Below are 25,684 nucleotides of genomic sequence, written 5' to 3'. Positions count from 1 at the left end.
AGCTTTCCCAGAGGTACTCTGTATGCATAGGCCTGTCTCAATCCAGAGCTCATTCCTATGACCAGGGCAGGTCTATAGTGTAGGTTTGTGCCTTCTAATGTATAGCTATTGCTTTTCTGGCCAGCAGGTCACCTTTTAGGAGTTTTCAATTTATCTGAGTGCAGATGGCTCTAGATTGAAAGCAGAAATGTTTCAAATCTTATTAATCTAAACATATCACAGTCCAAGCTTTGCTACGATGTTACAACCATGACCTAGATTATACAGTACATGTATCATTTATTATATTGTTTTGAAGACTGGGGGTCTGTTAATTGGTCTGTATGTTAATTGTTTTTAAATGACCATTTATTGTCAAAGATCTGAAAATATACAGTATATTGTTTGACATTCTGTGAAATGTCCAACTCTCAGTTGCATGGACTTATGTTTGTGAATAATTTCAACATGGACTTCAGGACTGCAGGCATCATATACATAAACCTGAAACAGTGTGATTAAAAACCAAACAAATGTTGAATGGATCTGAATAGTCTGAATAGTCTGCCTATTTGAGGAAAAGTGTGTTAATTATACTAGGGCATATGTATTGTAACCCCTCACGTTCACGTACTGTTTGGGAAACAAAAATTTAATCACCCAAAACACACAATCATTAAGAATATTTGCTTCCTTAATTATTGCTGTATCTTATGGCATTACAAGCTCAACAGCAAAGACAGGCACTACACTCCCTATTCACCACTGAAGATTTTAAATGTATTTTGGAGCCAAACTTGAGGAATTCTGAATATTATTATGATTATTATACTTATTTGTTCGTACATCTCATGTTTTGTACCTGCATGAGCATTTAATCTTACTCCCAATTTTTGAATTGTGCATTTTTAGCCAGCCAGCTGTGCTAGCCTTTGTATTTTGTGGACAAAGTCTCAACTAAAGAGAAAAACTAAACACTTCTCTGGCTTATAGGTTAAGCACGTTTAACCTATTACACTTGTAACTTCAATTCCTCATAAAAGTATCTTTTTTTTATTTTATTTTTTTATTTTGTGAACATAAATGCATTTGTCTGTTATTTGACAGACAACCGTAAAACTAAAAGGTCTAAATAACCCAGCAAGCAAAGTTAAACCTTGCACCGAAGGGATCTCATCCTGAGTTGTGGGATTTGAGTGAACAGGAAGGGGTTAAATTGTGACGTCATTACCCGTGAGACTGTGACATTAAAGGAAAGGGTGTGGCTTAAACTCGCTCCCGGGGTTTATGGGAGAAATACGCATCGCTTTCAGGGCAAAAAGCTTATTTTGGATTTTAAAATATACGGTTTATTTTCTAACCTACATATAGAGATGGACATTTATTTTATTTTAGGAGGTCACTTGTAAATGGATGCATTATTATTATTTTGCTCCAAGGTAAATCTGTAACTTGATAAGTAAAATTCAGTCGAAGCGAACGTGTGTTTGTGTTGTTTTTGCAAATGGTCCTAACATCTCTGTCTGTGTGATTTGGTTTTTGAGGATGTTTTAAGTAAGCAAGCAAGCAAACAAACTGGAACACCATTTATTTCTGCCTTTAAAAGCGCGGCAGGTGAAGATCGACCCACTCGCATGCTTTGCGTGTTCGAGGTGAATTTCTGCACGTGATTTTTTGGCGAAAAAAGCCACCATGACCGTGATCCGTTGAGTTAAGGGGGGTGGATCCAGCAATATGGAGGAGCAGAAGTGAATAAATGCGTGCAAGATCTTCCCGAAGAGCTTGTAAGGGGGTCGCTTTCCCTCGTAGTCCCATTGAGATCCTGTTGCAACGTCGCTATCGTACAAGAAAAAAAAAAGAATAACAGTACAAGGTGTGTCAGGAAGTGGTTGCGCCGCATGCATTTAAAGAAAAAGAAAGAAAATGCTATACATGTGGGAAATAGCCTATGTTAAATTGTGTTAATCTCTTCATCAGTTTTCAGTTTCAGTCACTGGGCTGCATTGTGGGAGAGAAGGACGCGTCAGGCAGTTATAAATTTGTGCTTATAGAGGCTTGCAGAGGCAGCAGGCTCTATTCGGGCAGATTTACTCCGTGCACTAAACTGATCTCCATTATAGTGGGAGCTGCAGACAGAACCCAGATCATCTTTTAACTGGCGATTAGAAGAGAGTGACCATGCAAAGGTTTTTTTTTTCCTTGAAGGCTGATTGTAAAGCCAAGAACGTAAACTAATAACTTCTTTCCTAAACAGTTAGGATTTTCGACTCTGAAGGTGATACACGAAAGCGGGGAAACTTCAGAAGTCTTTTCATTAACAAAGGCCTGAATGTACGGAACTGGCTTGTTGTTTTCTTCTTTTTTTCTTTTTGCCCCACTCTGCGTAAATCAATAGCCAGTCCCCGTTCAGAATAGATTTGTTGTCCGGATTGGCGTTTTTATAGGTAGGTGTTTTCTACTCCTCAGATTTTGATTTATCGCCCTCGCCTAGGATTAGCCTGTGAAATAGGTATTTCAGAGAAGAGTGCTATGTGCTTAAGCTTTTATGTTATTAATACGTTTGAGATAAACACCATTTCTTAGCCAATTTCTTGGAAATGAATACATCTAGGCTATTGAACTGCTTCACTAAAACTTATTTAGGTAAACAGATGTAACGCAGCCTATAAATTAGATTTCTATTTTTAGTGTGTGTATTTATCGACATTTTTAAGTCAATGTCTTGGAAAGAATACAATGCGTATGCATTGGATTATGTTGCAGTAGTGTATGACTCATATATATATATATATATTTTCCCACCTTTAAAGGATAGATTTTGGTAGCACATATGAACGCATTTTACGCCGGATACATGGCTTTCCCCACATGCCTTTCTTTAACCTTTAAAGGCTTCTCCCCATGCTTACAAGTGACCACTACATTCAATTTAAGCAGTAATGTGAGTGAGCCCGATGCTGGCCTTATTCTGCAATTGTGGTAAAGTTTGCTTAACTTATGCATATATTTTGCAATGTTAATTAATGAGTCTACGAAGAAATGAACACTTCGTGGTCTGGAGCTCATAGCGAAGCGTGCACATAAACCCTGTTTGCCTAAAAGCTAATTTTGTATTATAGGCTTCCTTCAGCATTTTGGACGTATTCTGGACATTTCGAAGCGAGGTCAGTTTTGGTTGTTGTTTTGGTTCACAAGGTGAGAGCACTATAGCTGTGGCACGAAACACTTGTTCTAAGGTGGTATGAATAATAATAATAATAATAATAATAATAATAATACACAGTGGCCTTTTAGGAGCATAGCACGGTAAACGAATTCTAATACATTTCTAATAAAAACCCGTTGTTAACATTTTCACAATTTCACAACCCAATGCCAACACGTGTTTTCATATTAGGCCTCCAAAGCCTGAAGTAGCTGATTGACAACGGCATGCAAAACGTTGAATGCACACTTTTGAACAGCAGGCTATTTAGCTTGTAGGAATTTCGACTATTAAAATGGATGGATTTCAAGGCTTTACAACGCATAATGCAAAGCGCCATGCTGTATGGCAAAATGTTCATTGCTTTTGGTATTTTATATGAATTTTTGCGCCGCTGAATGTTATTGAACATTTCAAAGGCGGATAAAAAAAAGAAGGCAGAGAAGGCCTTTCATGTGTCAATGGGTTTTACTGCAAATTTTGCGTTCATCTAGCCTACACAAAGTGGTATAGTATTAAATCGTATATAATTCGAATCTATGGTAACACAAAAGAGACCTAATCAAAGAAGGCATTTTCTAAAAAGTCGAAACCGTGAAAAATGCAAAAGGGAGTACGGTTTTTCAATTTAAATATAATCAATCTTCTAGAAACAACGAAGTTTTATAGTAAATCCACCATCCGTTATACGCTGTTTTCTTTGCGTGAATGTTTAAAACTACTGGACCTTTCTTAAATCTTAAACTGAGTAAGCGATAGTAATGAAGGCTTATTTTAAACCATCTGGCTTGGAGCCTAATAAATCGCTTTGCGGAAGAAAAAAAACAGGGACCTTAGGACCGAGTCGTGTCTCGGTTTTAAACCAATTTCCCTCCTTATCAACCAATTTCCATACATTTTCAGCAAGCATTTATCACAAATATTCTGCATTTCTTATAATAGGCCCTACCTTGATATATGAGGCTAGATAAGTTGTCTCATCTGCACTCTTGAAACAACCTATTTGACTTGGTTTGTCTTTCATGCCAGGTTTTCTGGATGATTCCTTCATCACGTGACAGTAATGAAAAGAAGATAATGAAGGTCTTCTTTAATCAAACCAACAGAGACCCATATGTCCAGTGTATTCTGTTACACTTCTTTACCCCCGTTTAGTTTGACTTTTAGCTTTTTCAATAAAACAGGTCGTAATGAGGGAGGTTTGTGTCATTTATGGGAGTGAGCCCATACTTGCCTTAATTGGATACAGATGGGTTTTCCTATTGATAACCTCGCAGTGGTACCGGACTAAACACGGAGGAAACGCGATTCCCTCGAAATTATAGACAGCGATTGGACTGATTGGACTTAGTGCCCTCCCTCGTGGGCACGTATGTTTATTCAATTAAGTCAAGTGGTGTAATATAGCAGCGCTACACAGCATCGATGCCCAGGTTTCCACTTTGAATTTAGAAATTTTAACACTTTCATGTGATACATGTTCTATAGTATGACTTTTTCTTCGTTGACTGCATCATCGACTGCAGACTGCGAAATCCAGACTAGACAATTAGGCTATAAGACGACTTTTTCAAAGTTATGCACAGTTTGTACAATCCTAGTTTAACAACGCCAAAGAAAAGTGCAGCCTATATGTTATATGCATCCGTTTTGGCCTAAGCCACATTTGGGAAAGTAGGTGGCGGCTGAAATAAATGTGTACACCCTGACAGTGCTGTCACTGGTGGGGTGAAAGGTGGCGACGACTGTAAAGGCCCACGGCACAGCTTTGCTTTATTTTATTAAAACGGGGGGCCCCAGAATTCCCAACAACGCCCCTGACGTCCACGCCACAGTTTCTCAGCGCTGAGAAATGTTGTGACAATCACCTAACATGCCAAGTATCTTCTATCCCGACCACACGATCGCGAATGTGGATTTTACATATAGCACTGGTCTGGAGCGCTGTGCACGGATGAATAGCACGGGGTTAAAACAAGTGGTAAGAGCAATGAAAATAACCCGGTAGGTAGATTGCCTGTGCTACGTTAGGGAGAGGTCACAGGGTCATAAAATTGCCTAACTTAGTCTTACTGAAGCACATTTTGCCCGTCATTGTATGTATGATACAGGGTTAAAAATGGCGTGCATGTTGGTTAGAAAGTAAATAATTTTTGTACCATTTTGCTGATGTTTTAAAATATTAACTCGATGTGTATTGTAGCCTACATTAAATTGTAATGAAAATACAATAACAACATCAACAACAACAACAACAACAACAACAATAATAATAATAATAGTAATAGTAATAATAATGTAGGCGACTTGTTTCTTGGAATCCACAGTCATTGGTGTTAGATCAGAATAAATGAACATGTAAAGTAATATAAATGCTCATTATCACTCTTTATTATAATGCTCTTTACTTTGCAAAACAATTCATCAAACATATGGCTCATATCAAACCCTCTAATGGACATGTATGCGCATGCAAGCAGCATCAGATCAGACACGGAATTGGAGCGTCCTGCTTGAAATATTCTCGCCAAAGGCGGAGCGGGGAGAACACAGCCTGCTTCAAACCGGTTTAAAACTGCGGCCTAGAACAATAACGGGGTCTTGCTGCAGCAGTCTTGGCCCGCGCTGGTGACAAACGGCCCGTTCCGGTAGTTTGAATGTGGCCGGGAGATGGAGGGAAAGTGTCAATCAGAGACGCTCCACCGATCGTGGACAATGCTCTTCGTGGGACTGGTCTGTTTCAAGAGCAATCAGTCACTCCGCATTAATTATCCCCGCGTCCCACAGCAGGGTAGCTCGCGCTGGCACTGTGAATTCTCTCTCTCTCTCTCTCTCTCTGTCTCTCTCTGTCTCTCTCTGTGTGTGTTGCATGGTATCGCAGGCCAGCGCTATGCTATAGTACACCACTAAACACGAACCCCACACCCATCTTTCAGGTTGCGAAAAGAAACCAATAAAGTGGAGTAAATGGAGCTTCCGTGTCACTAAATATATTTAATGTAGATGTATGTTTAAAGAGGTGCATCTTCATAAGTTGCAGAACAGATTTTTATTGTTTCATTGCCATTACATTTTTAAAAGACATTTTAATAATCATGGTTTTCCCCCAAACATTTTAGTAACGATCATAAATTGAAGTGATCTTTTCACTGGTATGAACTCTTCCACGTATGCTTGCATACCCTGCAGAAGTTGGCCCGAATTTAGTTACATATCCATTTTGTGTTTCATTTAATCATCGTGGGGAAATTTTGTAACCATTTGTAGCCATCGGTCTAACGTTTAACACTAGACACTTTTAACGTTTAAAATGGTTCTACAAGTTTGCTGGGTCACAGTGAGCGCCAAGGCCTATAGGCTTTGTGGATGTGTTCAGATCCACAGCACAAAAACACACTGCTGTTGTAGCGAACGATGGAAACAGCAAAGAGTTCATATTGATTGATTTGACTGATTGATTGATTGACTGATTGATGTTAATTGTCATTGCATAGCTCTTCATACAACGAAATTTGTATTCGATGTCGATGTTGATATAATCATACGAAAAAATACGATTAAGTATATATATATATATATATATATATATATATATATATATATATATATATATATATATATGCACAGTACTATCCGCCCAATCTATTAAATCAGTGCCTACGACGATGCAGTCACTACTAAGATCATTTTATGCTCAAGTCGTCGTTACTTTAGCTTTTTGGATATTCAATATTTTGCAGGTGACTCGAGTAATTATTTTTTAACATTTTGTTTATTGCGGTAGAAGTTGAAATTAAAATAAAAATCATTAAAAACGCATGGAGTTTTGATAAAAATATTCTGCCTGTTGAGTCTTTAATCGGAGCAAATTCCCAGACAACCAAATTAATTATTGTAAAAAAATAAATAATAATAATTACAATTTATTTACAATTGAACGTAGCCCAAGGTTTGGATGCAGCTTGTAGGATTTGTCATCTAGCCTGTATATTGTACAATATACAACGTATAGCGTAGTAGGCCTGCAAATTGGAACTGGCAATAATAATAATAATAATAATAATAATAAATATTATAATAACTAATAATAAATTAGACGCTTTTTGTTTTTCCGTCCTCTAGTTCATGCTTACACGAAAAACCCCGTCCTGCAAACTGATAGGTGAGACATTAAATTTTACTTAGCCTCCAGCTCTTTCACCAAGTAGACCACTTACAGTGAAGAAATGTCCGGGTTCCCCCCCCCCAAATAGAAAATACGCTACAGTAAGATGTATTAAACAAACAATGATGAAAAAGTCCGCAGAAAACAGCTCCAACTTATTTATTATGATGGCAGCTCTTTCGCCTCCATTGCGTTCGCGAAAGTGTTTTCTCCCCGATATTGTCCTTTTGGTTCAGTAATTTCCATGCAGTCTACTGGTTTTATTATGCTGCTGCTGTATTAAACTATATTAATCCGCGCATCTAGACTCTATATTTAATATAACGTGCAATTTCCTCCTTTTTAACGCATTCCCTTTGATTAAGTCACTCTTGACTCTCCTTTAGCTTTGGGGCCAGCTAGGTTCGCCTAGGGGAGGCCTTGAAACCGCCCCTTCTTATCTCCTTTCATCACGCAGCTTTGGGACGCCTTGAAACCGCAAGGCCAGTAATTGCTTTTTTCAGGCAGCCCAGTGCGGACTGGCCAGCAGCCAATCAGAGCCTTGTTTACACTCTATGATTGACACAGTTCTGGCAACATGCCAGCCAATCAAACACGTTTCAGGTTAAAGCCCGAGAATTTTAACCCTTTTTATGCTTAAAACCAACAGATTTTAATATGTACAAAGAACCTATAGCCAGCTGTCATATTTTCTGCTACGTCATTCCAAGTTTTCTTTTCCATGTAGGTTAGCCTAACTCATGTTTCTGATCAGAACTGTTTTTAAACCAAAGCAACTATATTTTTCTTCAAAGAAAAAAGACAACCGTGGTATAAAAAAGGATGGATATTTGTGGGTGCCCATAATTTCTTTTCAGCAAGTTGATTTTTTTTTCTTATCACTTTATAGGACAAAAATCAATTGCAAAAACAAATCCTTCTCTTTAAATTACTTGAAGAATTAATGTGCAGTTCTTTTTTTAAGCTACTTGTAGACATACATGTGGTTACGACTGTGCTCAACTTAGAAGCACTACTGGAAAGGTTGAATGTAGCGCGCACCGTTTTGTTTCGTTGCCTGATAGCTAACACGCCATTGGCTCAGACTAGCAGCCAATCAGAGCCCATGTTTATCCCGCGGCTCTCTGCACGAGCTTATTGACATGTGGGTATTTAACCAATGGGTGAGGCTGTCCCCCCTGGCTCCTCCCTCCTGTCTCCTTGAGTGGCATGAGCGGATTCAGGAAAGAGCCTGAGCCTGCATGTACGCGAGATCGCTTCAGTACAAGCTCTATAGTGCGGTGTATCTCCGAACTCTAACTGCACACACTGCAGTCACCAGGCTAGGATATAACCATTTCCACATGTCGTTTGATATTCTGCATCTGCTGTCTTTTACCTATTTTTTTTTACACTATGTTTTTAACCATTTATTGTTATGCAAGGAATAACTTACCAGTAAGTAATTCATTTATATTGTATACAGTCTGTGTGTGTAATAATAAACATTTGTTTTCCAGAGCTGCTCTTACCATATTTTTTTCCCTCGCAGAACATCTGGTATTATGCAGAATTACTCTGGCTGTAATACGCGCTGATGGGTGATTGAGAAATGTGTGCAAGCTATTAATTTACTGCTTCAAATGGGTGCCTGTTACTAACATCGATAATAATAATAATAATAATAATAATAATAATAATAATAATAACTGGCATGTGTGGATTCTTATTAACGCATGATGCCTGTCAGTTGTGTTTGCACACTCCAACGATTGAGTTTGATTTACAGTATCAGTGAGAATTCCGCTCTTCAATAATAATAAAGTAATGCAAACCGACTGAATTTTAAACTGAACTGAAAGGCGACAGTTTTCGGTGCTTTTGCAGCATTTCCAGTTGACGTATTTAATTTATATATCCTTATCCTTGTTAATGTAAATAACCTGCTGAAGCTGCCAACTACACGATTAACTTAGCCTATATTTGTGATTTTGTACCTTATGGATTTTGCAGAATCGCAAACTTCAATGCTCTGTTTAATACTTATTTCGCATATACACTAAATACATATAAAAAGCCCAGCAACTCAATGATACCAGCGTGTAGATCACAGGAGCGCTTCGTTTCAGCTCGTTTCAGAGAGTGCTCGCGCCTCACTGTACAACACTGTTTTCAATCAGATTTCAACAGAGGTCCAAAAAGAGAGATAGAAAAAAAAAACCCGTCAAAGTAATGTCCCACAATGCCATACTGGTCCATTGCTGTAGAGTTTACATTAAAGTTTAAAAAAAAAATAGTTTAAATAAAGACATATTAAACCTGCATGAGTCATTGCAGTGACGCCACAAAAATGAATTTGTGTGTGCATTATAATAGTGAAAGGCTGAAGTGCGCTGCTTCACATTGAGCTTCATAGAATTTCACTGGCAGTGCAACCTCAAAATGCTGCCTTCTAGTTAGACTCGCTTTATAATAATCGCTTTTACATCCTTTCATTTGGGAATGTTGCTCGTCTACGTTTCGTCTTTGTCTGTGTATAAAATGGGAAACTGCTGAATTTATCATGTGTATGTGTGTATCTATGATATATTTCCAGTCACTCGATATCGATGTTCAGTTTATAGGAGACGACTGCAAAATTGCCCACGCGATCGGCACATGATAAACTACGAGACGTGTGCATCATTTGCCTTTTCGCCTTCGTTTTGAATATTTGCAGGCATTTTTTTTTCATTTTAATAAAGAATGATGACGAGTCGATATACGATCAATCACATGGTCTTTGTTGCTTTTATTTGAGGTGCTGTTATGAAAGGAAGTTCATCGCTGCATTCATTATAGCTACCCCAGTGTGCTTTGGATTCTTTTTTTTTTTCTAAATATAAAATTTCTTCACATTCTTAAGGACACACACCATGAGAACTGATATAGCTATATGCCTCGCTGGAAATGAAACTCACTCGTATTTCTTTTTCTTGATTGGATTTACGATAATACAGAGCCTATTGTTGGTGTGCTATCGCAATACGTCATTTACATGTTAATACACGAGATTTGAGTGAAGTCGGGGATTTGGGGCCAAAGGTGATGATGGTGAGGCCTAATCTTTTGGCCCACACTTCCAGATTTAGTGGACAGAAGTAGAAGAGTTAAATTCAGAATTTACAGGAACACGGGCAGCAGTTTAATCTAAAATACAATTTACAATAAAAGGGTTTCTCTAATTGCGCGTCATTTAGATTTGTTTGTGTAATAGTGGAACATTGTAGAGTAAACTGGCTTAAATCGTCATCGTTTGATTTTTAGCCATACATACTAAACATCGTACAGGCGTAATAAAAAGTATTATGGTTAGGATGATGATTAATAATAATAATAATAATAATAATAATAATAATAATAATAATAATAATAGTCTTTATAGCCTACAGCTATTTGTAAAATTTGTGCTGATCCGCGCTACCTTTGTGTTATAGCTACAGACTTTAGTGGGTAAATTTGGGGCTGTGCTTCTACTCTTCCTCCTTCAGCTATGTTAAGACAGATATAAAAAAAATTAGACGAGTATATTTAAGCCTCAAGTCCTTGAATCCATTGCTATACTATGTTATACAGTAGTATAATTTCAATACAAGACTGCAGTTGTCTTCCACAGTTCAGGAACTATAACAGGACGTGTGGATTTTATTTACAGTTCGGACTTGAAGAATTGTTTGTTGTTTTTTTTTTTTTTGCAGAAAATATGACTGGGACTTAGGTTACTTTTTGGGCGTCAGATCCAACACGGTGCTGAATGCAAGACCTAAGCGAAACTCCTAACGGGATTATAGCGTCGGTTTGGTTTACCCCCTTTGGATTTCGGATTTATCGGCTGTTTTGGAATGGAAGGACGGGAGTTCGGCCCTCCTCCGCCGCTGCTCACAGAGCGAGGCCCGCTGGCTCACCGCGCCGCCTCTCGGATCACTGCAGCCGGCCACGCAGCCGTGCAGCACCCCGCTGCCTTCCAACCAGGGAAATACTACCCCTCACACATCCCCATACCTCCACAATCAGGTACGTGTTTTCGCTGCCTTTCTTCCCGACCTGTTGAGCTTTTGTACACACTCTTGGTTTTATTGTATATTGAGTGTTTCGGCGTGCAGTCGGCACAGTCTCCGCACCTGTGAGCAGTCGGCTATAGACTGCACATACGTGTTATTTATTGGAAGGGGAAATTACTTAGACAGTATATACTTAGACTACAGTCCTTTTGGAAATTAGCTTACTGTGCACTGCTTCAGAACTTTATGTACCAGTTCTAGACAGTATTGTAACATTTTATTGAACTAATTAGAGTCTGACATTAGCTGTGTGTGTGTGTGTGTGTGTGTGTGTGTGTTTCTGGCAGACCAAGTATCAGAGCTTAAACCTTTCGAAAGTTAAACGTCATTGTAATATTGTACTCTAGTAGGCCTATCTAATTTCAAAAATGCATTATATTTCTGGACGCCAATCACATAAGACACCCCTCTCTGTTCACTATAGACTATGAAAGACTAAGAGTTTTAAGGGAAATTGTACTTTCTTTGTTTCGCGATCACTTCGTAGAGAAATGTTAAAATGGTTCTATCACACCGCACGTCACCGTATAACAGTGTGTGTGTGTGTGTGTGTGTGTGTGTGTGTGTGTGTGTGATATTTTACAGTGCCCAGGATTAGGGTCAGTCCGCGCTTGTATAAGTGTGTGTGATTTGGTAATAGAGGGTTCTGTAATGCTAGAAAATCCAGTTTCTATATTGAGCGCTGATGTGACGGGGTGCGAATGGCTTGACAGTGCATGCATTAGATTTAACAAGTGGCTGTGGCGTATGACTCCGACTACTTTGAGCACACGGCTGCATTGCATCTCGTTTCGCATACTGTTTTGATATAAACGTGTCGTATAAATGATGGCTACGAGTTAAAATCACATTAATTATTAACCATGCGTAATGTATAAACCTATTCTACAGACACATGTAATTTGTGTTTTGTTTTAAATGACCTAGGTCTTTGTGTTTGGGACAGACTACGTTGTAAAATCATGTAACTGCTACTCAAGATTGTATGCAGTAAAGCATTTTCAGATTGGCGTGATGTTGTTGCCGCTCCTCTCTTTAGAGAAAATGCAGCGGACTAAATGTGTGATTAATCTCAGAATCACGTTTATGGTCTTCTTCATTTATTTGATTACGGTTCCTTTTGCATTTATTTTTAGGGATAATGAATGTCCTTGTGCTTGGAGGCAATGCTAAACTCATTTAGGATTTCTTCTTCGTGAATGATTTAAGAACTGTTTGTTCTTCGGAGATGCGTGGTGAATTGCTTTGTCCTACTGTGTTATTTGGTTTAACATATAAAGTAGAGGGAGATATTTTGTTGTTACTAGGTTGCATATTTACCGCATTGTTAACACTTTAACATCGTTTAGTTATGTTTATGAATGTTGTCTAATTTCTAAAATCCCACTTAATATTTGACACCACAAGTGTTTTTATACAGCACAGTTTCCCACCTTTAGTCCTAAGGCTCCAGAGTTCAGTTCTATTATTATTATTATTATTATTATTATTAGTAGTAGTAGTAGTAGTAGTAGTAGTATTAAGACACCTGATTAATTCAAGTCAAATGTGGTGTGTGAGAGCATAAAAAATTCCTGTCTCCCAGGAGTCCAAAGTGGACTACAAAAACGTGCATGTCATAAGGGAAAGTAGTCTAACCGGTGGAAGTCTTTTCTTCTTTCCCTAATGAGAGGCGCACTTCTCCTTCTTGGACTTTGTGTTGATCGGTCGATGGCCTTCTTTGGTTTTTAAATTGCATTCCTTGCGCATGGTTTTCGCCTGTATGTATTGTGCAGAACTAATTGCGTCTTGGTCACTCTAATGTGAATGTAAATACTCGACTATAGTGATTATGCAAACATAGCTATAATTAGTTTAAGATGTTGCGGAAGTGCCCGTTGCAGCTACATTTCGGGTAAACCAAAAGCTATCCCTACAAAACACTGGTAGGCGTAAATATACCTATGCACTATATAGGCTATTCAAGCGTAAGAGAAAAATTGCTGTTTGTAAATTCATGACATGTCTTCCACACCTTTATCCGTCAATATTAACCGAATGCACCTCTTTATAACTTTAGAAGTTGACCACCCAGAGACATGAAACCAGACTTAAACGGACCAAGCCGATTTTGTTCCACGGTTATGTTTTTTAGCCATTGGCACGTCCTTAAGTCAGGAAGTAGGCTATTCAAACAAACCGGTTTTTTCCAATACACATACTATTAATAGCTATGTAAATTGAGCTCACTTAGGTACTGTAACTCTATTTGCGCATTTATTATTATTTTTTTTGCATAGGCTACAGATTTTGAATAGGTTTCTGGAGGCTGGTTTAATTTCATTTCTTTGGAAATGACACTCTTTAGAACATGAACACCTGAAGTTTAATAGACTGGATTTCAAACCAAGTGATCTGAACTGACAAGTCACGACTAACAAAATGCATTCTTACACGCTGAACCGCGGATTTACAGCCGACAAACACAAATCACTAACCGTAGGCTTTATTTTCTTTAACAGGGCTATAAGGCTACATTAAACACTACACACAGCACACTTCTTACATGTAGTCTTACACAACACACTTCTTACATTAAGAACAAACTACACACAACACACGTCTTACATGTAGTCTTACACAACACACTTCTTACATTAAGCACAAACTACACACAACACGTCTTACATGTAGTCTTACACAACACACTTATTACATGTAGTCTTACACAACACACTTATTACATGTAGTCTTACACAACACACTTCTTACATTAAGCACAAACTACACACAACACGTCTTACATGTAAGAAGTGTGTTGTGTGTAGTTTGTGTTTAATGTAGCACTATATCGCGGTATGCCTGTAAATAAGTGTACTATTTAGTACAGTAAGTATGAGGCGGTTTGGGCAGAAACTCTTGTGCACCAGGTTTTCCTAACCTCTTCTCTCAGGCTCCTCACACACGATTTCTGTTTGCCCCGCGCAAATAACTCCGTATAATTAACTCATCCAGAGTCGTAAAATAAAACGAACAGAACAAACTCCACGAAAGTAGGCCATCTCATTTTATAAGCACTCTCGAGCAAATGTTTGTTTTACGTGTGCGTTTTTAAGTAGAGTTTTTTGGGCTCTGGGTTGGTTCGCTGAATGTTTTCATATTCCTGAATTTCTGAATCCATTTTTAACACCAGCGCCACTCACTGACTTTGTTGCACTGCTACAACAGCTTGGATTACGTGCTGATCAAATGTTGCTGGATAATATGTACAGGGGGATCCTTTGCTAATATTTTCTCCTTTTTCTTCCATACCCGTCTTTCCTCTGCCCCACTGCTCCATTTCCTCAGCAGATGTGTGGAAAGTCTGTTCAAAGGCTGACACTAGCTCATGTAGTACAGGTGCACAGTTTCTCTCACTCTCTCTCTCGCTTTTGTGTGTGTGTGTGTGTGTGTGTACGTGCGTGCGCGCGCGTGCTTGTTGACCAAACTACAACACAGATCCATCCCAAATATCAGATCTTACTTTAAAATAAATAAAACAAATACATAAAAAAATTCCACCGTTGACTAGATATTGTAAAATATCTGTTTTTATTGCTTTAAATGTTTCCGATCTTCTGCTTCATCGTTATCTTCTTTTTTTTGTTTTATTGTATTATTGTTTACAACACCTTGACTATTATTCAGTAGATCATATTTTCAGCTCAAGATGTGTATTTTTTCTTCACGTTGAATTCGGTAGGAAAAAAAAGCTCACATTATTTAGAGTAAACTAAATATTCAGTCACAATTCAGCTACTATTGCATATTAAATAGTTATTAAAAAGAAAAGAAAAGAAACATATGTGGCATTATTTAGCTTTATTCCCCTGCTGGTTCAAGAAAACCAAGTCCATGAACTCCTGCTTTGCCAGCCATAGAAATGCACTCACCTACAAGCAAGAATAGAAGATTTATGCCGTGTAATAATTAAGGAAAAATAAGCAGAACATGCTAAAAGTCACGGTCTTGCTTCGCCTTTCACTCTATCATTTGCACTCTTTCTTTGCATTCTTTTCTCTCTTACGCGCATGCACATACACCTCCCTAGAGAGCAGAGACATGGTTGGTGGGAGGAATGCTTAAAAGACCCCGCATATTTCTGGAAATCAATGAGAAGAGCTTTCTGGGATGCTCTTTGAGGGCCAGTGTGTGTGTGTGTGTGTGTGTGTGTGTGTGTGTGTGTGCGCGCATATGCGTGTTTGTGTGTGTGTGTGAACCATAGTTCAGGAGTACTTTGGGCTGCACATAGATGCAACAAACACCACTGAACTTCAAGGTTCACTCTAAATTAAGAAGCACCATCTCTCTCTCTCTCTCTCTCTCCACCTCACACACACTCATATGCACCCACAGCCCCGAATGTTTATTTTATTGAAGGGGGATATACTGTGACTGACATTTATGTTTGCATAGAAGAAGAGTTCTACACCGAGGAGCCCGGCTTGGCTTACTTTCCATTTCTCCACGCTCATCCCGCTGGGCCTGGATCCTATCTGAATGATCCTGCAGGTCGTCTGCTGTGTTCCTGCACTCGTCCTTTTGCACTCGTCCTCCTCCTCTGCTGTCCAGCAGCGCTACTCAGCCGTGCTGTGTGTGATGGAGAGTGGCCTGCAGCCCTCAGGCTTTCACAGGGCTTGTAGTTTAAATTAGTGCTCTGCTCAGGCATGAGTCGGCTTAGAGCACTCTCTCTCTCTCTCTCTCTCTCTCTCTCTGTCTTTTGATCTTTGATTTGTTCTTTATCTGCTGTGCAGTCTGTTGTGTCTCTCCTTTAAGGAGAGAGCTAAGGAGCTAAGGGGGGAGTGTAAAGAAAAGTAGCTACCGTGCAAAAGTGAGACAAAATATTGTTAGTAAAAAGTCACCCCGTGAGTTCCTCAAATCAATATTCATGCTTGCACATTGAAAGGTTCAGTATCACTCAATACAACTTGTGTGCATATAGAGTCTAAATCTTTGGCCATGTTTTGAATGACTAAACTAAAAATGTGTCACAAGTCTTGTATTTGCTCATACTGATTGCCAAAACAACAGTAAGAAAAATGATAGATGGAGGGAAGGAGAAAGAAACAAGTGAGGGGATAGATAGGGAAAAAAGAAGCAGGAAGACTGAATGTTTCCACCTGGTTGGTAATCTGGCCCAATTACCTCTGCCTGGTAGCACAGAGCCTGGTGTGTTACTTCACCACTCACAGTCGCTGCCAGCTGAGCACTGTGTGTGTGTGTGTGTGCGCGCGCGCGTGTGTGTGCACACATGGAGCTGTTACCACTCTTCTTGTAATCGTATATATATATATATATATATATATATATATATATATATATATATATATATATATATATATATATGTATGTATAAGAGAACACTTGTTTCTTTTGCCTCCAAAGACTGTTAATTTTACACAAAATGATTAATATGCACGACTGTCACATGACATCATTCCTCACTTCTGTTGTCCCATAAGTGTTTATAACTATTTATGCCTTAATATGTATTTTTCCTTTCGCTCTAAGCATCAAGTGTAAATTAATCTGTGGAATAATTTAATTAATAACATGGTATTTATTTACTTTTAATTCCTTTGACCCTATAAACAATGTTGACATTTTTCACTTATGATTCATTACTGATGACATTTTCCTATTGGTTACTACATATTACGATGTAATATTACATTTAGTTTATAGCAGTATTGGCTTTATATCAGTTAATATACATGCAAAATACTTGGTCAGATCTATAACACTGACCATATCAATCGCTGTTTCGAAAAGGTAATCATCAATATTACAGTCACTAACATTAGCCGGCTAGCTTGTTACTAACACTACTCACTATTGTCCGATAGCTAGTTAAACTACTTGTTATCGTCCGTGTTCATGTCCAAATTGTTGCATGAATGAGTGAAATTCACTGTAGTAGATCAGTACCAGAAGCCTCTCAGGCCTGTAACTGTAAAAGTGCAGGTAAAATAGCTTTTTATGAACTTTACAAACAAAAAGACACACCTTCATTGAGATAGGCATAATTTTTTCCCCTACTACACTCATAGAATGTGCTGAGGTGGGAAATGATGTTATTACAACTTGTAAAATACCACTTAAAATGTATCATAAATGCAGCATAACTCTTAAACCCAGGTTTCAGTACAACAATGAGGTGGTGTATTTGGGGTGTTCAGAGCTTATTTATACAGCACACACACACACACACACACACACACACACACGCACACACGCGCACACACACACACACACACACACACACACACACACACATTCCATTCTCTCCACTGTTTGCCTATCAGCTCACATTTTCACATTCATCACTGATTCCATCAATTCACCACCTCACCATTTCTCTTTTCCTTTTTTCTTTTCTTTTCTTTTTCCTTTCTTTTTTTCTTTTCTTTTCTTTTTTCTTTTTTTCCTTTCTTTCTTTCTTTTTTTTTTTTACATTTTATCTTCCTGGTCATTTCTGTGAATTCTTTATGGTCCATATGTCTTCTGAGAGACTCACATGACCGTAATACAGTTTATTGAATTTGGTAGAAAAGAAAGGAAAGAAAAAGCTTTTAAAAAATAAATCACCAGTTCAGAACAGTTTTTCTTATGTTCTTTAGGACTGAGTAAAAGGCTGATTAATGTGTGAGTTCCAATCCTTTAATATTCTTGTTCAGACAAGACATCCTCTTTCGTGTGTGTGTGTATGTGTGTGTGTGTGTGTGTGTGTGCAGCAACTCTTCATTTTGACACCTAACTGATGAACTTAGCTACCACAACCCAGTTTAAACATGACCCTCTCTCTCTCTCTCTCTCTCTCTCTCTCTCTCTCTCTCTCTATATATATATATATATATATATATATATATATTATTAATTCCAAACGCTGCTAGGCCTGTGGCCAGCTCTCTAAATCAGAAACAATTTTGGGATTTGGCTAAGAAAATAAAAGCCTTTGGAGCTGGCTTTGATGTCTGATTACAAGAGAGAAATGACATTTTAAACAGTCTGCGAAACAAAACACTAAAAGAGTTTTTGTACTAGTGGGAAGAAAGAGAGCATGGCTGATTAGGAAGCTTGGGATGAGAGAGCTGTAGTAATGGGTTGTGTGCACCTTTCTCTGTGCGAGAGAGTGAGAGAGGATTGGAGCGAGTGATACTGACTTTCTCTTTTATGTCTGCTTAAGAGTTCTCTCTCTCTCTCTCTCTCTCTCTCTCTCTCTCTCTCTCTCACTCTCTGTGTGTGTTCATGTGTGTTTTTGTGTGTGTGTGTGTGTGTGTGTGTGTTAGTGTGTGTGCGTGCAGCCATTCTGCATGCCTCTTGAAGCCTTGTCAGCATCGGCCCGACGTGTGTTTGTGTGTGAGGAAGAGAATAGTTTTATTAAATAGGTGGATCTCAGAAGCATGTGTGTGTGCTTACTGATTAGCCTGTTTAACTGTGCTAATATTATAAGGATAATACTTAGTGTTGTTTCGGTTTTTGCATTGTGATGACATCACACTCAGGTGCAGACATGATGTCAGACAGTGAGGCTTTCTGCCCTGTTATCCAAAACCTAACCTGTCCTACAAGATGCAACATCTACACCTACCATCTCTCTCTCTCCCCTGCTCTCTCTCTCTCCCGCTCACTCTCTCCCGCTCTCTCTCCCTCTCTCTCCCCCCTCTCTCACTCTCCCGCTCTCTCTCCCTCTCTCTCTCCCTCTCTCTATCTCTCTCCCTCTCTCTCTCTCCCTCCCCCTCTCTCTCACTCTCCCGCTCTCTCCCCCCCTCTCACTCTCCCGCTCTCTCTCCCTCTCTCTCTATCTCTCTCCCCCTCTCTCTCTGTCCCCCTCTCTCTCTCCCTCTCTCTCACTCTCCTGCCCTCTCTCCCTCTCTCTCTCCCTCTCTCTCTCACGCTCCCGCTCTCTCTCCCTCTCTCGCTCCCTCTCTCTCTCTTCCTCTCTCCCACCCCTCTCTCTCCCTCTCTCTCTCTTCCTTTCTCCCCCCTCTCTCTCCCTCTCTCTCACTCTCCCGCTCTCTCTCCCTCTCTCTCCCTCTCTTATTTATTTTGTAATCACATCACTGTTCTGTTGATAGAGGAACTGAACAAAATCCAGACCTACGAGACATCATTTACAGTGTGTTCAACTTACAAACTAATGAGTGTAAACTATATAAAGGTAGTCGTACATGTATATCAGGGTATATAAGGAGCAGCACAGCTTCACAAGAAGGCAAGCATGTGGCATGCCGCACAGTGAAACGAAAGCGCTAAACGAATGCAGAACCTTCATTAAATATACATAAGGCATGCTTCTTGAGTGTGTGTCAGTTTTGACACCCCTAAAGAAAAAAGTGCAAAACAAAGATTAGCATCAGGAATTCAGTATTAATCAGTCTCATGGGACAGCCTTTCTGCCTCACTCTCTCTTCCAGCCACTCGCTTTAATTTGAGAGGGACAACTGTTACTCCACTGCTGCACATCTGAATATTCTCATGTTCTCTGATTAAAACAAAACTGTTGTCAATGTTTTTCTCCCTTTGTCTCTCACCTACACTTTGATTGCTCCTTGTGTTTTCCCCCACTTGCTTTCATTTCTCTTATTGTCTTCCTCTGACTTTTTTTTTTTTACCTTTTAATTTTTTAGTCAAGAACATATTTATGTCGCACCGGTAGCGTTCCTTTGATCTGATTGTGTCTCAGTCAGGCTTGGTAGAAGAAACATTCCTGTCACATTGATGACCGTGCTCGATACAGAACCGCTCTTAAGTCTGTCTAATAATAGCATGTAATCTATTTTATAAAAGAAAAAAAAAAAAACATTTTGACTACTAAAAAATTTCTTTCAGTTTAACTGACTGCCAAACAGCTGCCATTAAGCTTCCATTAGAAATGAGTTTGAAGTTAAACGTTTGTAAGTATACTTTTTCAGTGAAATGTCCAATTTTTTTTTTTAAATAACATATTATAAAAGGATATTTGGTTGATAAAAGGTTGGGGTATTATGGAGGGGTGTGGTTTTTTTTTTGTATGGCCACTATTTTGCGATGCAGTCAACCTTGACCCATTCAGTGACATTTAAATCAGTGCTTTGAAGCAGGGACCGTTGACGTGGCCCAGGTGCACTTATGAGGTTCCCATTAATGATTGCAGTCATCACAAGAAAACTACAAACTTGTTCAGTGAGCATCAGCATGGCAACATAATGACTGTGAGTTAGAGTGAACAGGAATGCAGAACCCCAGACATACAACATTTGTGTATGTCTCTCTCTGTGTGTGCGTGTGTGCGCGCGCACACGTGTGTGTGTGTGTCTGTCTGTCTGTCTGTCTGTCTGTGTTGCGTTTGTATGTCAGAAAGTATCACATACTGGATTTCAAAAAGACAGTCCATTTTTAATATGGTTGCTTGTAATGTTTTAGATTATGCCATTTTCCCTCTCACAGTACTCGTAGCAGTTACAACTGTCACAACTGTGACCGTTTACAATTATTAAGAAAATTACTGCAATATTTTGGTATTATATATATATTTTTTCAGACGACAGGCAATAATAGTAAAACTAGACCTATTGTAATGTTCAAGATTGTAAAAAGATGTAAAAAGCCAAGATTTTTATCTTCATTTCCCCTCCTTATTATGACACATACTCACAAGCAGCTCAGTGAATATTGAAAAGAAGTTGTTCACAACACTTCGGTAATCATAGCACAACGGAGATTTTTTAAAAGCCCATTTATATTTTCAAAGGAGAAATATATTTTGCTGGTTAATTATCTCAATGTGTTCTTTTTAAGGAAAGTCAGTTTCATTCACTGTTGTAGACTGTCTTCTGCTTCATCAGAATTATTGTAATTTTATAACTTTAGAATGGTGAAAGACCTAGGGGTGGGGCTGTTTATATCAGGGGTGTGGCCTTCATGTTTGAATTTAGATACTACACATTCAGCTGTATATTTAGTGTAAACACATAATCCATTTTATTGTAGTTTAATGTGTTTAATGTGTAGTACTGTTCAAATGGAAAAATTGTGACAATGCACTAATTGTTATGTAAATACTATCATATGACTTCTCATAACCGATGGTTTTACAGTATTGCGGTTATTGTTTCAATCTTAAACTCAGTATACTAAACTGAAGGACTTCAGTGAGTCAGTGTGTGCAGGTTAGTGGACTGGAGTCTTATTCCCTGCTGTAATCCCTCTCTGGACCATAGGACTCCAGACTGAGAGCAATGCTGGTTTGTGCAGGATTAAACCAGGCCTCAGTGCTCAGCCTACCCAAAACACAGCTCAGAGAGAATGGGGAAGGAGAAAGCAATGTGAAAAAGAGAAAAAAAAAATAGAGGAAGAGAAGAGCTTATAGTCATTTAATGAGACAGGGAGTAGCCAGAAAAGTGACCGAAAGAGGGAAAGAAGATCACTGATCCATTTAGAGCATCTCCATAAGAGTAATACATTAATCACTGTACTACAATCAAATGTGGTTTATTCTTGTGTAGGCATAACCACTCGTTATTGGAGAATGTGTGTGTTGGGGAACCAACAGCTAAGTTGTGCTTTTACTTCTAAAGCCAGGTACCCTGCTCATAAAATCTGCATGAAGAACTGAGGGAGTATAAGGCAAAATCACTGGTTTATAGCATTGCGTACTATGCATCAAACATATAAAGCGTTAAATTATACTTTATGTTTGGTTCATTATGCAAAATGAACCGTGATATATTTAAGAGCAGAATGTTATAGTTGGCAGTGAGGGTGAGGTGGGTGTGCTGTGCATGCAGTATTTAGAAACTGTGTGTGTGTTGTGTGTGTGTATGTGTGTGTGTGTCCCCGCGCGTGCACGTGTGTGCGTTCATTCTCTGGGCCATGGTTTATGCACCGGCGAGAGTGCTGATGTCATGTACACACTGGCGAGATTAAAGTGCTGTACGCGCCGTCTGGGGTGTAAACAGTGACTGCACATTAAATACAGCACAGAGAAAGAGAGAGAGAAGATGGGGTGAGCGCGGAGAGGAGGTGGGGGAGGAAGACAGAGATGAGAAAGAGAGAGATGGAGGAAAGAAAGCAAGCCCTCTGATTAATGAGGAGGAATGCTGAATAGTGACACCAAGCACCCAGCTTCTTAATAGGGCCAAATAAAGCCAATGACATCAGCACTCACTCCCTGCATGTTCATTACTGAACACGCTCTCTTCCACTCGATTGCTTTTCTCTTGCTCATACAGGCCACATGCAGTCTTTATATCATCTCTACGTACAGTGACAAAGCTAATCGTTATGCTAATTATGAACAATATGTGATGTACATGGTCGCGTGTTTGTTATAGGCTTCATATTTCAGCTGCCTGTGTGCGTGTCAGTGTGACTGCTGTGTTGGTCTCTGCTGGTGCGTGTCGTGCAACACTGGCTCCAGTCACCGGTTGTTATCAAAGGCCTCGCTGGTGTTGTTTTGTCCTGCTAGCTTTATTGCCAGGGCTTCAGTGTGGCTGAGTTGGCTCGGCCTGCCCTCTATCACGCCTGCCAGATAGGGCTTCTTCTGTGCTGAGCTTTGTTTGGGGGTCAGTAGCCTGACACACAGCTGTGGTGGACACAACACAGGGCCAGTCAGAGTCTCACAGACCACGCCATCATCTCCCCTTCCCATAAACACTCACATACATGGACACACAGAGTGGCAGGGACATGGAACCTGTCCAGGCTGATGAAAAAAGGCCGAGTGTGAGGCTTGAATGGAAGCTTTAGTCATCTCTCAGCCCTAGTGCCAGGAGCTCTGCTCTACTCTAATGGAGCTTTAATGAAAGATGCAGGCGATGTGTGACAGGGAGAGGGAGTCTCTAGTCTTTTCTCTTTTCTTCTCTTCTCTTCTCTTCTCTTCAATCCTTCTCTTCTCTGAAATTTAGGCAGTTTAAATCTCTTCTATATTATTGTGATTTGGCCATTTTCATCTATCTTCTCTTCTCTTCTATTAAAATTCTGCTAGACATTTCTCTATTGCACGGGTAAACACGCATAGATAGTATTGTAGATAGTATGTTATGTGTGTTTCATTTTAGTCCAGAATCACTTTGTCCTGCCGCTCTCATTCTTGTTTTCTCCCTCTGCTGTGCCTAGTGGAAGATATTTTAGCTTGGCATGGAGCGCTAGCATTCATGTTCATGGCACTATTTCAGTTCCTCTTATGGTGTGATTTGACATTTTGCCCAATACCCTTCTTTTCTAGGTACTTCACAGAAAACCTAGCCATACCCAACATAAATTTCAAGTTGTCATCATGTAGGAAAAGTCCCATCCAGGTTGTCAAAAATAATGGTTACATTTTGCATTTAATGTGTGTGTGCGTGTGTGTGTGTGTGTGCGTGTGCGTGTGTTTGAGTGTGTGCGCATTCAGGGCAAAGGTCATTAGCTCTTAAGAGGGCTTGGAGGGGGTGTCTGCAGGTGGTTGATTCAGTTTCTCCTTCTCCTCTTTCACACACTATCTTGTAAGGGTTCAGTTCCAGCTTATACTTACTTTTAATGAATCTTTCTTAGCCCACAACAATACACATGGGAAGGTGTTTGTTCGACGGGAAGGAGAAATTGGCTCATTATTTAGCCACTCCCCAACTCAGACAGGAACACAACTTGCCTCATTTAGTATAGGTGTGTAAAGTGTTTGCTCAGGGTCAGAATAGCAAACTACCAACCCAAACGTTTCCATTCAACCCAAGTCATTCATAATCCTCTTTTGTCTGAAATTTCACCTTATCAGAAATCTGAACAGCTTAGCCTTTTCACCTGCAATTATTATGAACTGGATCATTGCGTAGGAATTTGATTTGATACCAGGTATCGTGGACCTCTGCCTCTGAGCCTCTGGCTTTGATCATGCTTAAAGTTTTCTTCTTGTTTATTTCATTATATTTGGCAGCATGAGGCAGGAAAATGAAGCACATCTATCTTGGGGTTCTCTTTTCATCTCCTCATGTGGTATCCTCTCCTATCTTATTTATGGAATGCACACATGAACAAATTTCTAAACAGTGTGGTGGTATGGAACGTCAATATTCAGAAGGCCTTGAAATGGATGTCTGGCATTTGCATGCATTGACTGAACATGTGTTTGTCCAATATTTCAACAAGGCTGATGACTTTATTAGGAACATTGATTTGGAAGGCATATGGATGGAGGGGGAGGACTTGAGCCAGGGAATGAAGGAGGAAAGTGAAGGAAACTGAAGGAAAATCAAGTCTTACTGATCTTCATTCAGGACCTGTACACTTTGGAATTTTGGCATCAGCTTATTTAATTTTAATTTGTTGACAATTTTGATGAAAGGCTATCGAATGGCTATCAAATAAGATCAAAGCATAGCTGAGGCTTTGCAAGTATTTGGTCATAGCCAACGTTTTTTTAAATCCTCATTATGGTTTTGTGCTTTGCCTAAAACATGTTGGGTCACTTGCATTACAAGTCACACAGGTCTTTGTATAGTTTTGCTGATTGTTCTTTTTTATATTCATTATAATGAATACTGCTGATATAGCATGTGAAAAGAACACAGGCTGTTGTACTGTTCTTGGAAGGTTACGTGTGTTGTTGTTTATTACCTTGCTAACAGCTACATTTTTGCAAGCTACATTTTTGTTATTAAGTAAATAGTTTGCATGCTCATTAGCCTTTCAGCATGCCTATCACCTTATTATATTTGTGGCATTACTATTTGTCCACTGTTGAGGTATTTATACACTGCAAAAAAATGACATGTTATCAAGTGGAAATACCTTGAATACAGTCTAATGAATCTAGTATTTCTTATTATAAGATCACAATAAATCAAATATAAGATTATTAAACCTATTTCAAGCCATTTGTACTCAATTCAAACTTGAAATGGTCTTGTTCTATTGGCAGATAATTTTGCTCATTTTAAGCATTTAGCATGAAATGATCACAGATGGCTTGAAATAGGTTTAATGATCTTATACGTGGTTTATTGTGACGTTATAATAAGAAATACTAGATCAATTTGACTATATTCAAGATATTTTCACTTGCTACGATGACTTTTTTTTTGCACTGCAGTGGTGTACAGATGAAGCATTTGCTATCAACATACTGTATCTACTGTAGCTATATGTTAATATATTTGAATATGGTTGAAAATGTGGTTGATTTGTGAAACAAAGCTGTCTCAGTGAAAGTCCTAGTCACAATGTTTCACTGTCTGCTATTAAAATTGTGAGGGTGTGAGAGCATGCACATGCTAACAC

The 25,684-nt window shown here is 39.1% G+C and overlaps 1 protein-coding gene across 2 annotated transcripts in view; it reads left to right on the top strand.

The window, feature by feature from the left end:
• The first annotated feature begins 1,921 nt into the window (after positions 1–1,921).
• Positions 1,922–25,684, top strand: part of bahcc1b (BAH domain and coiled-coil containing 1b) — a 93,984-nt gene continuing 70,221 nt past the window's right edge. Inside the window, exons 1-2 of one of the 2 annotated variants that reach the window (XM_053640457.1) lie at positions 1,922–2,423; positions 11,066–11,381. In XM_053640457.1, coding sequence (XP_053496432.1) covers positions 11,210–11,381 — 172 coding nt within the window. In that variant the 5' untranslated portion in view covers positions 1,922–2,423; positions 11,066–11,209. Of the gene's footprint in view, positions 2,424–7,378; positions 8,787–11,065; positions 11,382–25,684 lie in introns of those variants that run through there. The other variant, XM_053640456.1, reaches the window with a different exon arrangement.

This window comes from Ictalurus furcatus, chromosome 13 (genome assembly GCF_023375685.1).
Source record: "Ictalurus furcatus strain D&B chromosome 13, Billie_1.0, whole genome shotgun sequence".
In the NCBI taxonomy this organism is placed as follows: domain Eukaryota; kingdom Metazoa; phylum Chordata; class Actinopteri; order Siluriformes; family Ictaluridae; genus Ictalurus; species Ictalurus furcatus.
The sequence above is the reverse complement of the archived record's forward strand: the minus strand, read 5'-3'. Positions and strand labels throughout refer to the sequence as shown.